This window comes from Sparus aurata, chromosome 16 (genome assembly GCF_900880675.1).
Source record: "Sparus aurata chromosome 16, fSpaAur1.1, whole genome shotgun sequence".
NCBI lineage: Eukaryota > Metazoa > Chordata > Actinopteri > Spariformes > Sparidae > Sparus > Sparus aurata.
In genome coordinates this window covers 9,661,588-9,676,001 of record NC_044202.1, presented here as the reverse complement: position 1 = coordinate 9,676,001, position 14,414 = coordinate 9,661,588, and the positions used below count along the sequence as shown (strand labels likewise).

The window sequence follows — 14,414 nt, the reverse complement described above, 5'->3', positions numbered from 1 at the left end:
GCGACATGGTGCGAGCCCTGTGACGGACAGAAAAATCGACCAGGCAGGTTTTACAAAATGCACGACCCTTTCCTTTTTAAACTACAGTCGACTACACACTTTACTAAGCCAGGAACAGGTCATGATAACTAAAAGGGAAAAAAGGTGTGAAGGTATGTCATAAATCAGAAGAAATATAGAGGGATTATGACCCTCAGAGGAAACCAGAAGCCGGGCAAGTATGAGGTAGCGCCTCTCCAAAGTCACAAGACAAACCTGAGTTGTGAAATGAGATGAGTGAGCAGGAAAGGAGAACACAGGAGGTACTGCTGCACAAATCCGTACTGATTTTTTTTTTTTTTTTTGCATTCAGTTTGTTCACATGCGACTTTGTTGGTTTTTTTGTCGAAAGGTCACAAGCCACGGAGGTCGGAAACACTCATGGCTTTTGAAGCAGCAGACGATACGCAGCTGTCAAGTGTATTAAGTAAAAACACGGAGGGTTCAGTTGGAGATTTCATTGTGGTTTATTTGCACTCAAATCATGTGATAAAGAGCTGCAAGACAAAATAAGAGATAAAAAGGAATTCAATGTGATGACACATTGTTCAGCACCAGTGTACATTTGGGAGGGCGGGGAGGAGTGGGGGTGGAAACAGGAAAATTCACTGGAGCTGCTAAAGATCAGAAAGTGAAATCCGTCCTGAAAGAAAGAAACATTTAGGACTTTAACTGTAACATGATGTTCTCCTGAACATAACCGGGTCTGAACATGAGTAAAACCTTGCGTGCACCCCTGCTTACACTGCAGTGTTGACAGAAAAAAATAACAAAACTACGAGAGTTATTCACAAAAGACATTCTGCAACTAAAGACGAACAATAAAAAATACAGTAGTAGTAGTAGTATCAGTGCTTTTTTGTGTTTGCTGAACAAGCATGCCTTCCAGTTATGATGCCGAGCTTCCAGTGACACACAGTATGAAAGGCATCTGATCCCCCCAAAGATCTATCCTTGTGAACGCTAAAGAGGACCCCTCCACCTTTCTCTATGCTTCACAGTGGTGTGTTACATCGGGAGTGTCGATCAGAGGAGCATTCTAAACCCAGCAGTAAAAAAAAAAAAAAGTGTGCCTGCTGTAAAAGAAACGACAGCGAACCTATCGCGTCACGATCTGCACCGATCTGTACGGGACGACGTGTTTTCATGGGTGTCAGTGTTCTCGGGTGAGAAAAAGGCAGTTTGGGTGAGACTTTTTGCTCTCTGTGGAAAAAATGGAATACGATCACGAGGAATGCCGCGTAACACGAGCAGCGTCAGTGCTCACAACAGTAGTTCTAACTATGCTACCATGCAGAGTACACACAGGCATAGGTTCATTCACATTTGGTGGGGTGTGGGTGGGGTGGAAACAGAAGTCTATTCTGCTATAAGGCTGTAAACATGACCTGAAATTCTAACGAGCTAAGAAACAAAGACCGTCGCCCTAACCACAAATAACAAAATATAAAAAAAATAAATAAAAACAAACATTTAAAAAAAAAAAGGTTAGCTTCCATTATGATATTATTCATCCACTGGTCAATTGCAACTACATCTTTTCTTTTTTTTTCTTCGTAACTGACATGTTAACGTCATGCCGACACCCTTGTAATAATTTATTACATTTCATTTCACCGTGGCTCGCAGTAAAAAGACATTTGTGATATTTGTGACATGAAATCATGTAAAAAGGCATCTAAATAGTACATGATACAAGTGCAAAATCGTATTTTACAGTGAGGTAACACAATCGCATCATAAAAACCACGACTCACCTTCATATTCCTAAAACTATTAGTAAGATATTTCCCCCTAACGTAATCCGTCAGACAAAGTACTTCACTGGCAACTTGTTTTTTGTTTGTTTTTTAATGTGCTGCTTATATTTGGTTAACGTTTGACTGAAATTCTTTACCTTGATCCATATTCCAATATTATTACGGCGATGTCGTACGGTTTAAACATTTTTACGGTCCTATGTAACTGAGTTCAAAACAAAAACATGACTTTGTTACCCCGACACACATTCTACGCTTCCAGAAAGAAAAACAAGTCATCCTGCTTGGCCATACGTTTCCCTCGGGTATCATTCTTCTGCCTCGTGTAGCGGCCCCGTCTGATTGGTTACCAGATCCCGCTGGATCTCCCCCCAGGAGGAGCGAGGATCCTGGCCGAGGATCTCTTTGGGATGTTGTCATCGATCTGGGCCCCTAGAGGTGCACAAACAAACAGGGAAGCATGATGATTTACTATTTACTGGCAGTGTTTACTATATGCACAGCTTGTGTGGTATTGTAAAGGCTTCTTTAAACAGCTTATGTCTGCTAATTAAAACATAACAAAGCCCTGGACATACTTTTAAATGCCATAGAATCAGACATTGTTATATAAAGTGCTGTATATTTCCAAATCTGTCTTGGGAAAAGCATTGAAATCCTGTGAAATTAAGCCACAACCTCAGCATTTCATCCTGCACAACTGATGTGGGCAATTACTGGACCAACAGTAAACTGTATGGGGTCCCCAAGACGTTGTTTCCCCCCAAATTTCCTTAAATATGGCACCCTCATCAGGAAAATTAGTGTAGCTATTAAAAGTCACAAAGGCATTGACAAAATACAGCATCCCTTCAAGTTTCAGCAGAAGCATTTCAGTCAGCAGTGTAACAGAATACCTACAAACAACCTTAAAAATACTAAGATTTGGTGATTCTTACCGGACAGGCTGAAGCTGGACTCTTGGAGGTCTCTCACGCCCCCGTGTCGGGTGCAGGGGCGCGTCGGAGTGTCCAGATCTGAAGCCCCGAAGTCCCTCTTTCCTGAGTTGGCCACCGCAACAACGTCACCTGCGTAGGGCTCCCGCTCAACAGCTTTCACAGCCTGGCTCTGGTAGTCAACATGACAACACACATGCACACAGGAGCTTAGATAAATGTGGTCACAATGACAGCCAGACAGTAAGACTCAGTATGAAGAATATGAGTTTTAAAGGCTGACGACAGCCACAAAATGCTCTATTCCACTTCATTACACTGACTCTGTGGTGTGGCTGTAACGTGTCTGACTCCAGATCAGAGTGTTGTGTGATTAAATCACGTTGGGCTCAAATCTTTTGCTTATTTGTAAAGATCATGAAAAAAGAAGGAATGAACTTAGAGTTCTTGCAAACGTACATGAAATAAGCACCGAGGGTACTTGTAGTGCAAACAGGTCAACAAGGAAAAGAAGGAAAGGAAGCAGGGGAAAGAAAAGTCGGATGATAAGAAAAATGAAGGAAAGTAAGAAGGAAGGAAAGGAAACTAGCAAGAGTCAAGGAATGAGGGAATATGTGAGGTAAACAAGTAAACAAAAGAAACTGGGAAGCCAAACAAGAGGAGGTCAAAAAAGAAACAAATGGGTCAGAGGAAACAAATGAGGAAGGAAACAAATGAGGAAGGAAACAAGTACACAGAAGAAAACAAGGAAGAGAAAGGAGAAAAATACAGGTTGTATATCTGGCTGATTTTGTTATCACACTAAAATAAGTCACTATACTTCTCACATGTGGAAAGGTAGTCAAGTTTTGAGGGCGTTGTAACCTGTTATTTATTCTTAACCCCTTAGTCACGGCATTAATAAGTAGCTTAACTTTAGTGCCATCTAGTGGTGAGATTGAAGATTGCAACCAGCTGAACTTCCCCTGACCACCGATATGGTAGCCAGTTATCCCTCTCCCTACCACCGACTCTGTGGCGCAACGGTAGCGCGTCTGACTCCAGATCAGAAGGTTGCGTGTTCAAATCACGTCAGGGTCAATGTTTTTGATTGTTCATTAAAGTCAAACTAGGAAAGGGAGAACAACCTTCCACATGAAAAAAACACACATCCAGTTAAATTTGTCTCACTCTTGTGCAGCTGGCACACTTATTCTGCGGTGAGGAAAGGAAACAAGGAGAGAAATAGTACAGAAGGATAGACTGGGTGCATCCCAATTTGCATCCACATTTCTCTCACTTGCATGTTCTACTTTCATTTCCTGTCCCCTCCAGTCGAGGAAGCATGCAAAGATGCAAGGAAACCAAGAGAGGAGATAAGAAACGAGGAAACAAGAAAAGGAGGAAAGGAAACGAGGCAAGTGATCAAGGAAAGAAGAAAGATAGGTGGGAAAAAAAGGAAACAAAACAAGAGAAGGTAACAAAAATGAAATATAGCGGTCAGGTCAGTTTTAGCGTAGCCGTCATTAAAAGCAGTCATGGCAGTAGCCATAGCAGTAATAATAGTAGTGGAGGTGGAGTTTAGTGTCAATAATGTAATTAGGCAACAGTTGGATAAACAGCTGTTTATCCAAGTGTGTGAGTGAAATTAATAAAAGACTAGACTTCAACCTGAACAGCTGTCTCATATCCAATGTTTTATCATGATAATATTTAATAATCGGCTTCTGTTATTACATGATCAAAGGCTGAATTACTAACTAGCTTCCCACATTGATGCATCTGTCAGGTACCTTTTCCCTCTGAACCATCTTCTTGTAAAGGTAATCTGGGAAGGTTCTCAAGGGGCAAAACTTTCCAGAGCCCTCGGCACACGTGAATATGCCGTTTTCATAGACGAGACGGCCGCGGCTGATGGTCACCAGGGGCACACCATGACAACGCAGACCCTCATACAGGTTCACATCTCCTCCCTGGACCTGGTTATCCACGGAAATGGTCCTGAGACAGAGATGGAAAAAAAAAACAACCTAATCAGCTTTGCAGAGCTGAGATAAAAGCTGCAGCAAGATGAGCCCGTCGATCAATAAAATGGATCAGGTTTCATACTTGGATCCCTCGGGGTCCCAGACCACCACATCAGCATCTGCTCCTGGGATGATCCTCCCTTTCCTGGGGTAGAGGTTGTAGATCTTGGCTGCGTTTGAGCTTGTGACCGCCACAAAGCGATTCTCATCCATCTTCCCTCCGATCTGTGGATCGTAACAAAGACACAATTTAGAGTTACGTTTGTAATCCGAAGGCAAGAGTCTGCCTGAGGGAAGGTGTTTTTGTGTCTCTGCTGTCTGTGTTTTATTTAATTTTTTTAAAGTTCAAATCGATAACCAGCAAACCCAAACAGATGTCCTATTCGCTGAAGCTCTCTGGCAGCCAGACAGGAACAAAAGAGCTACACATACCACTCCTTTCTCCCAGATGACGCTCATGCGATCCTGAATTCCTGGAAGCCCGTGGGGGATCTTTGTGAAGTCGTCCTTGCCCATGGCTCTCTGTTTGATGGTGAACGGACGGTGGTCGGACGCCACGACGTTCAGAGTGTCACTGCGGCCAAACGGAGCGAGAGGAGGGGTTTTAATTCATGACATCATGTTACCTTTAATGTGCGATTTTATGGTGTTTCTCCTCACTTTCCCAGCAGGCTCATTAGGTAATTGGGAGTACTGGGATCCAGGCGGAGGGGGGGCACAGTAACGTGGGCGGCAGCGTAGGCCCAGTCCTGATGATAGTACTGCATGCCGTTCAGCACAGCGTAGGCTGTGGTTGTTTCCCCGTGGACCACCTTACCTGTGATCAGACAGTACAATATGGATGCACACTGGATCAAATGATAGAAGAAAGGGGCAGAGAGATTAAAGGATAAATTCACCCAAAAGAAAAGGAAAATTCAGTTATTATCCACTCACCCTCTGGCAGATGTAAAGTCAGGTGAAAGTTCCTGGTCCACAGAACATTTATGGAACTTCACAGTAAAACAATCCAAGTCCCACATTTTAAAAAGGCATTATTTACACCCTCTACATGTGGTTCAGCGTGTGCACCTCCCTCAGGCAGGGTGCTCCCTGACGCTTTTAGCAGCTACAGCGAAGGTTTTGGCTTTAAAGCAGGTGTAAATAAACATCTTTTCACATAAAGTTTGAGATCTCTGTGCTTCCGGAGACTTCTGGAGCCATCTACGTCAGTTGTTTAGCATAATGCTGCAATGCTGTTTAGCTGTGAAGTTCCAGAAATATTTTTGTGGACTAAGAAACTCAATCCGACTTTCCATCTCAAAGGGGGGTGAGTGGACAGTCACTGATTTTTTTAGTTTTGAGTCCTGTCCTTTAAGTAAGAAAGCCATGACTCAATATAGAACACTATTTAAACAAAAAAGCTTATTGTTTCAATGAAGAAAGGCCTTACCTTGCATCTTAGCTGTCGCAACTTCGTCCCCTGCAGACATACTGGACACGTTGACGAGATAGATCGGGCAGTGGGCCTAACAGAAAGCACACACAAGGTACAGCATGTGGTATATTAAAACTGATCTTCTCTTTTCAGCTTGATTCATTTGTTTATTTGTGCTGGAGAGGTCTTTGCTCACCCTGTTGGCGATGGTAATCGCCCTGTGGGTCGCTTCTGCTTCCAACTGTAAAGAAACAGAGGGAAGTGAGGAATCGCCCTGACAAGAGTATGGATATAATAAAAGTTTATTTTAGCTTGACGGGCAAAAGCAGGATCCTCCTGATTACCATACCTCTTCAGGCCTGCTGATTTCAATCCCCTCTGGGCCACTGATGCCCAGGTCCAGCGCTTCTTTTGCACCCTGAGAAGAATGCCATGAATTATGCATACAACAAATCAGCGCGACATGACGTGACAGAATAAATGAAAATCAATAAAACTACAGACAAAGTTCATCAACACAAGCATTCAACAACAGCAGACAGAAATGTGAATGCGAGTACGGTGAAGTGATTCTCCCTCACCTCCACCACCAGTTCCCCGTTCTCAGCGTGGACTCTCGCTATGGCCCCGATGTCCTTGCAGTGCTGCAGGGCCTGGAAGAGCTCACCGTCCCTCAGCATGAACATGTCCTTATAGGCCATGAACATCTGGAAGGAACTCACCCCTTTCTCCCTCACCAGCTTCTCCATCTCAGCTCGTACCTGCGGGGAGGGGAACAGTCGGTCAACGGGGTTGACACAAAAAACTACTTTTCAAAGGAACTAGGATGGAGGATGGGTCTCATCCCCGAATGGACCCCATCAACTTTCGCTGCAGATCCGCAACATGTCAAAAAGGTCTCTAGGAATTGGAAGCATCCATAAGGAGGGAAGGCAGAAACAGTTAACGATTGTGGGTAAAATATAATCCTGTGCAGACGGAGGCTCAGCGTTGGAGTACCTTGGGTCCCCACCAAGTAACTCCCACGTGCAGAGCGTAGTCGCAGCAGGCTTTGGAGTCGGCCGAGCCGCGGCAGCTCTCGTAGGCTTCCAGCAAAGAGTCGTTCTTCTCTGGCAGGACGTGTCCGATCACCATGGTTGTACCTCCGGCGAGAGCAGCCTGGAAAGAAAAATCCACAGCGTTAGCTCTCAAGTAACCTAAAAAACGTGGGATGTGACATGCAAAATGATTGTATTTGGTTTTTGCATTAGAATCTTTCAGTGGGTTGGCTCTCCTTTTAATTATTTGCCGTTAAAGATTAAAATGAACTGAGGTTAAGTGACATGAACATTAAACTGAGGCATCAAACGATGCTGATAAAGAAGCTGACATTGATTTATCGGGCCCCGGGAATACTGAAGTAATCCGCTAATCAACGCAGCCCCTGCTCTCAGCGTATAAGTAAAAGCTTCAATTGTCCTTTATGCTTTATCTTTACGGTTATTAGCAGACGGCTGCTGAGGGAAATACTATAAATCCTTTGGTAGTTAAAGCACAGGATTAACTGCCCATCACGGCACAATCAAGAGACATATAAAGCAATAACTTTGCAGTTTCTTCTCAGCGTCAGCACTTCTCAGTTTTTTATCCTCCATTGAAAAAAACAAACAAACGTAGGTGTTCTAAATCAACACAACAGTAAATCCTTTAAAAAAGCCATAACGTGAGGACAGAGTGTGTTTTGTGTATAAGTGCATGCTCCAACGAGCATCTGTCAGCTGACCCTAGAGAGTGGAGTAGTGTGCAGTGGGAGGGAGGACGAGGGGGGCGTGGGTCTGAGAACCATTGTCTCCCAAGCACAATGGCGCGACTGAAAAGGCTTTGCAGCAGTCTTTGCAGCAGCCCCCCGGTATCCATGGAAACAGATACTGATCCGTATTTGTCTCTGGGCTCGCTCTCGAGGAGCATGGCGGATGGGCGGCAGGGGAGGGGCGAGGGGGAGAGTGACGGAGAGAGAGGAATGAGGAGGCGAAGAGAGCGGTGAAGAATAGTGTCTGTCACCGGCGTCTACCGGCTGCAGTCTGCCTGGAGCAACCGCAGCCCGGCGGCCGTCATCATCTCTCAACCTCCATCATCTCAGAGTGCTACAGAGCGATGAGTCATCACGGTGCCCTGAAGCAGAGTGAGGGTATCCCGTCTTATCAGCAGCCATGATGACTCTCGCTGCACAGTGTTCTGGCAGCCTCGTCAGCAGCGGAGTGCCAAATCATCTTTGTGTGATGTTGTGAGACACAGACCGTGCAGCTCTCTGACTCGTCCAGAAAAATAACACATACAACTGCCAAGCGGGGGAGCAACCAGCAACTATTTCATTATCTAGGCACACATCTACTGATTAATTTCTTGAATAAGGCTATTCATCATTTTGCCTGTAAACTGTCCACGCCCATCTCAGCATCTCAACACCTGCTGTTCTAGCTCTAAGCTTGTTTTGTCTATTTCAAGTACGTACGTGCAGCATATAATTTCTGCCGCTGGGGGGGCTCTCAATCAAAACAACAGGGACAAAAGACAGCTTAATGACATCGTGGAGTAGCAGGAGATCATGGGAGTCGTCTTCATTATTCAAACAACCAGCGTACTCCACAAAAATCTGTCTGCCACGAGCCACGTCACCCTCTTTCTTCCTCACTCTCTGACGACTCATGTGATTTTTCCCAAAACCCACTGTTGCCTCGAGTATAAATACATATTATGTTGGTTTTTAACATTGTTGGACTCTAGGGTGACCAGAGATCCTGAAATATTCCCGTCCTAATTGTCCTAAAAAATTAGACTAAACCGGAATTCTGAGTAGTTGTAACTCACACTTGCAGCTCTGCTTTGGCTGCAGCAGTTCATATCCTGCATGATTTATGAATTGTTATTGTTTTGCTTGGGTGTGTACAGTAGTGTAGCAAAAATGAAGAAAAAGCTCCTGCGAGGACATTGCTGGGAAAATGAACGATGCATCGCTGACACGACGGCTCCATGTCAGCGATCAAGGACAGACACTTCAGTAAATGAATACAATTTTTTCAGTGTTTTTTGGAGTTTTTTTGTCTTCAAAATGACATATTATGCGCTGACGCAGTTACAATAGAGTCTTCATCATGTTCTGTCCCTTTAATAATTACTAAATCAACTTATTGTGGGGCTCTAGCTCCAAGATGGATGCCTCGGCTGTAAGAACATCCAAAGTACGTAATTACTAAATAACTAAGCGTTCCAACTGCCAACATCATCCGCCTAGTTTAAATAACTTTAATCCGGCAGTTTTGCCATTTCAATGCTTAAAATATCATAGTTAAATCATTTTACTTTGACAGGGAGAGAGCTCGTGTCTAAAATAACCCGCATATTTGAAGCAAAAATATTCAGCAAGTTGTTTCATCTCATCAGAACAGGACTGAAGAAGTCTCACTGACATCTCGGCTAAAGTTAGCATCAGTGGAAAGCTTTCACTGATCTGTCTGATCGAGAAAAAAACACTTGTGATCATAAGAAATATCCGACTCAGGGCGCCATCCAAGAGAGCTCAGGTAAATTTAGCACACAAACTGCGCCGAAAAGACTTAAAAAACATGCTGTGACATTCAGTTTTGCTCTTCTCTACAATTAGGACACCGCCAGTCGCCCTACTTCCAATATGAACCCCCTCTATCTTTCTATTTCCAGCCGGACGCTTACCTTGGTGCCGCTGTAGAAGTCATCCGCCGTGGTGGCGTTCATGAAGCTCTCCTCCAGGTGGACGCTGGTGTCGATGCCGCCCGGGAGGACCAGTTTCCCCGAGGCGTCGATCACCTTGGCTCCACCCGGGATCATCAGCTCCTTCCCCACCTGCTGGATGATGCCGTTCTCGATGTAGACGTCGGCCTCCTGGGTGCAGTCGTCGTTCACCACCTTGCCGCCCTTTATCAGGATCCGCACCATCGCTGAGCTGGAAGACATGGCTATAGCTCTGCGTGGAAGAGAAAGAGAGAAAAAGAAGGGTTTAGTGATGGGTTCTGAAACCTTTTCATTAGGTGTTGTAGGCAGCTGAACTACAAACATCAACTTCAACATCCAGCAGCTTTTTCCTTAAGAAACTTGACTAAAATCACTTCCTACAGTACCTCATCCTGACACAGTGTAGTTACTCTAGCAGAGACAAGAATCAGTGGTGCTGCTCTGTGGCCAGTCGGTCAGGCTGTGACTGACATCAGCCACAGGGCTGAGTAGGCCGTGTCAGTCACCGCCTGTGACCTGACGTCCCAGCGAACGGTGACGTCGTGGCGAAAAGAAAAGAAGCTGAGTCCAGTTGTGGATCACAATAAGAGGAGTAGGGTCAATGAGGCCATTATTTTGAAAGGAATAAAGCAGCGTAAAGCTTACAATGATGCTCACTCACTATATTTCGACGGACTCATAATGGTTGAAAAATATGAGTTAAGTACATTTAGGTGGGTTTTATTCCACAGCACACTCGCCAGACAGCTCTACTGTACTCCTCTGCAACCAACAATTATGTCCATTGTTGATTAATCAGCTGACTGTTTTCTCAAGTAATCTATCTAGTTGTTTAGTTTATAAAATATCAGACAACGGTGACAATGTTGCTCAGTGTTTCAGAAGATGTCTTGTTTCGTCCACAACATAAAAAATATTCCGTTGACTGTCACGGAGGAGTAAAGAAACACAAAAATATCCACATGAGGAAAGCTGGAAACAGAGAATTTTGCCTTTTTTTCTTTGAAAAATACTCAAAGCGACAATCAGTTATCAAAATATTTGCTGAGATTGAGAAGCATACCATGTAAAGGCAGCATCCCTGGTTCAATCCCAGCTGGGAACCTCTGTTACATAATTGTATCTTTCTTCATTAAATGTTCCAGTCACATAATGTCCTCCACTGCTCCTCTTCTTACTGTTCTTTATGTGCCTCATAAAAGTACCAGTGAGCATGCCTTCTGTTTCTATTAAAGCCTAACAGATATATTATGTACATATACAGTACATGATATTATTGGCCTATATCAGCATATGAAAGATATATCACTGTCATCCAAAAGATGTCCCAAAAGTCCAAATATGAAGACTTTTTTTTTCCTTCGTAGAGAGATTATAATGCAGAAAATGTTTCCTGGCTGTCTCTAGATTATCATCTGTGAAATAAAAGCCAAAATGCAAAAAAAAAAAAAAAAAGTTACAAACCCTTTGTCTTCTTTGTCTTTTTCTTCCGCGTGTTCAGATTCTTGTGCATGTAAAAGGTCTTGAAAGTTAAAAAGCCCAAAGTCGGCACCAGCGGGAGCTTCTCTCTCCCACAGAAAACACTGCTCATGAAACGCCCCATCAGTAGCCCCGCCTTTGATTCTGTGACTTCTTGACATCACATTACATCACCACGTCACACACACGTTCACAGTAGAAGTGACTCTAACTGGAAGCTGAAAACACGGCGGAGCTGAACAGGACAAAATGAGCATGTGAATGTCAACGTGTTTGAACTTTTCTCCATCCTATGCTTTTATTTCTTGCAATATATTAGACGTCAGCAGTTTTAGTCTTCGGCATTCAAAATGATCTCACGAAGTAGTCTGAAAAGATAAAATCCCTGTCGGTGCTGAGCTGATCACAGCTCACACACATGCATCCTGTGATGACGGTTCAAAGGTGCAGCAGAGGGAAGTCCTCACCATTTCTTCAGGGAATTTTTGAATTTTTGCAACAATCATGAATGCAGTACACATTGTGAGTATTATTAAACCAGTTCTCTCTAGTTTGTGTCCCAGAAGATTCTGAAAATGTAATGACTTTTGAACCACAAATAAAAGGAATATTGGATTCAGCATCCCGAGCTGTGTTCTTGGCAGCGTGCAGAATTGGATCGTCGTTTACATCTCCCTGCTCTGAAATTCAATTTGCTGAACTGCAGGGGGTGAATTTTGGCAGGGGGTGAGAGGGTGGGGTCTCGTGATGACCTCACTATTTCAAAAAAAAAAAAGAAAAAAGAAATATCCTGGCTATATCACCCACTCTGCTCTCCTCTCTGAGCACAGAAATCACCAGGCAAGATCCCAACATGGTTTTGTGACCACCACCCTCATCATAAGCGATCATCTATTCACCAATAACAAAGAATCTCCCAGATCTGCCTCCTCCCTTTTTTTTTTTTTTTTTTACACCACTGTATTAATGCTGTGATGTACTGTGTGTGCGTGCTTGCTTGCTTGCGTGCGTGTGTGCGTGCAGGATGCGTGCGTATGAGGGTGCGGCAACTTTACTGCATGGCATGGACTCCTTCACACATCCAGATCTGATGGCTGATAGTGGAGGAGGCTCCAACCTTAAAACACACACAAAAAAAACAAAAAAAAAAAAAAAACGGCCATGCATTCTCTGTAACAGGCTGGAAGGCAGAGAGGGGGGAGACACTATGGTGCCTGGAGGCAGCTACATGCCATAGTAGAGTTATTATTATTATTATAATATAGGGGCCTCATTGATCAGGAACCAGTGAGGAAGTTGACGCCGGTTAGTCAATATTAACAGGTGAGCTTGAGTTACCTGTTTTAAGGCTCGTACGGTAAATTATCGCAAATGAATTCTGTTATAAATAAAACATAAATTGATTGCTGTCTCAATTTGTGCCACTACAGTTACGCACGTGTTTTTTTTTTGTTGTTTTTTTTTAAAAACACACTTTGGAGTGTATCTACAGGCCCCTGGTGATGTCAAACGTCTCCAATTCTCTGCGTTTGCCCATTAAAATCAATGCTGCAAATCACTTGCGATCCGAGAATCAGCGTGAAACAGAGTGAATCATGTGATTTCGCTGCCACGGTGTGATCGCGCTGAGACGGTGACACTTCCACTTGCGCGTCTTGACACAAAGAAAACCGGTCCTCCATCCGGCATGATCGGCTGCACAGCCCTTCATTAGCGACCTAGAAAGCCGCCTTCCTCTCCTCTCCTCTCCTCACCTCTCCTCCCTCCTCCTCCTCCTCCTCCTCCACTTCGCAGCCAGACGCTTATAATCACGCAGCCGGGTTTAGATTCAAGAGGTGCGGTTAGTTGTTACTCCAGGGTGTGTGTGTTTAGATCCAGGGAGGGTTGGCAGGGCAAGACACTCAGACCGTGTAGCCAAAAGGGGGTGCATGGAAACAAAGTGTCCAGGATTTCCATCCCCCCCCCCCCCCCCTTCCCTCCACCTCCTCCAGACAGACAGACTAGTGAGAATAAAGCTGATGGTGTGGAGCACATACCTCCTCTGTGGGCCCTCTGCTGCTCCTGCTGCTGCTGTTGCTGCTGCTCCTCTCGGCTCTCTGCTTGCTTACTTTCTGACAGGAACTGAACGCAACACAATCCGTGGATGGCACTTCCCGTGGAGATACACACTCACAAACTCACACACACACACACACATTCACACACATACACATACATACACCAGATGGATGCCTTCCTGGCCGGTCCGGGACCAGCAAGCATCATAACCGTCAAGTCAGCAGGAAGGTATAAGGGAGACTTCCGGTCATGGCTTTCGAAATAAAATTTTGATAGTTTCCCCCCTTGCTGACAATTTGTTTTAGGTTTAATGGTTTTTATGAAATACTTTACTTGACTATTTCCATTTCCCTTTACGTTAAACTTCCTCTCCACTACAAATATTTCACTTTTATTCCCTTATATGTATTTTAAGGTTTTAAGGTTTTTTTTGCAGATTGTAAGCTGGTGTGAAATAACTTAAATAGATTCTACTCAAAATGCAACCTGAATTACATTTAAAGTAATTCTCCTACATGAACTTTGGACATTGAAAGGCTTAAAAAAGTGCCTATGAATCTCAACTATTTTGATATATATTTATTTTTGACCTTTTCAAAAGCTAAACCAAGTTTTTCTTACAGATTTTACTACAAGCCCAAGTCAGATCTTCAGATATTTACCTTCTCCTGACATGCACAGGGAGAGAAAATGCCTTACTTAAGTCCACTAGGTTGCCAAAATTGATTAGAAAAATGTTTTTCTACAGTCTCAATTATACTTACACAGCATAGTAGTAATTTATGTTGTCTTTAGTATGAATCAGTCAATAAATATCTCTCAAAATTAAAGAGGATTTGGTAAATTGCACATCGAGTGACCAACTAGACTACTCAAAGCAGATCTTGCTGGGTTTAACATAATTTCGGAAGTGTTCATATGTGATAGCACTATGAAGACATAAAATATATACAAATATAAAAATTCACATTTG

At 43.7% G+C, this 14,414-nt stretch overlaps 1 protein-coding gene and 1 non-coding gene across 4 annotated transcripts; one reads left to right on the top strand and one right to left on the bottom strand.

Moving 5' to 3' along the window:
* Nucleotides 1-487: 487 nt before the first annotated feature.
* On the bottom strand, nucleotides 488-13,621 carry dpysl5a (dihydropyrimidinase like 5a). Of its 3 annotated transcripts, none has more exons than XM_030391869.1 (13): nucleotides 13,420-13,621; nucleotides 9,866-10,136; nucleotides 7,157-7,315; nucleotides 6,739-6,918; nucleotides 6,507-6,575; nucleotides 6,354-6,398; nucleotides 6,173-6,248; nucleotides 5,401-5,557; nucleotides 5,173-5,314; nucleotides 4,823-4,965; nucleotides 4,507-4,714; nucleotides 2,738-2,906; nucleotides 488-2,231 (listed from the first exon to the last, which is right to left on the bottom strand). In XM_030391869.1, exons 2-13 carry the CDS (start codon nucleotides 10,124-10,126, stop codon nucleotides 2,146-2,148), a joined length of 1,695 nt encoding a protein of 564 aa, XP_030247729.1. In that variant the 5' UTR covers nucleotides 10,127-10,136; nucleotides 13,420-13,621; the 3' UTR covers nucleotides 488-2,145. The 3 variants fall into 3 exon arrangements, with proteins under 3 accessions (XP_030247729.1, XP_030247730.1, XP_030247728.1); XM_030391870.1 differs by lacking the exon at nucleotides 13,420-13,621 and adding an exon at nucleotides 11,369-11,412; XM_030391868.1 differs by lacking the exon at nucleotides 13,420-13,621 and adding an exon at nucleotides 10,291-10,401.
* On the top strand, nucleotides 3,743-3,814 carry trnaw-cca (transfer RNA tryptophan (anticodon CCA)). Its single transcript has one exon. It is a non-coding gene; the product is annotated as a tRNA-Trp (tRNA).
* Nucleotides 13,622-14,414: the final 793 nt, after the last annotated feature.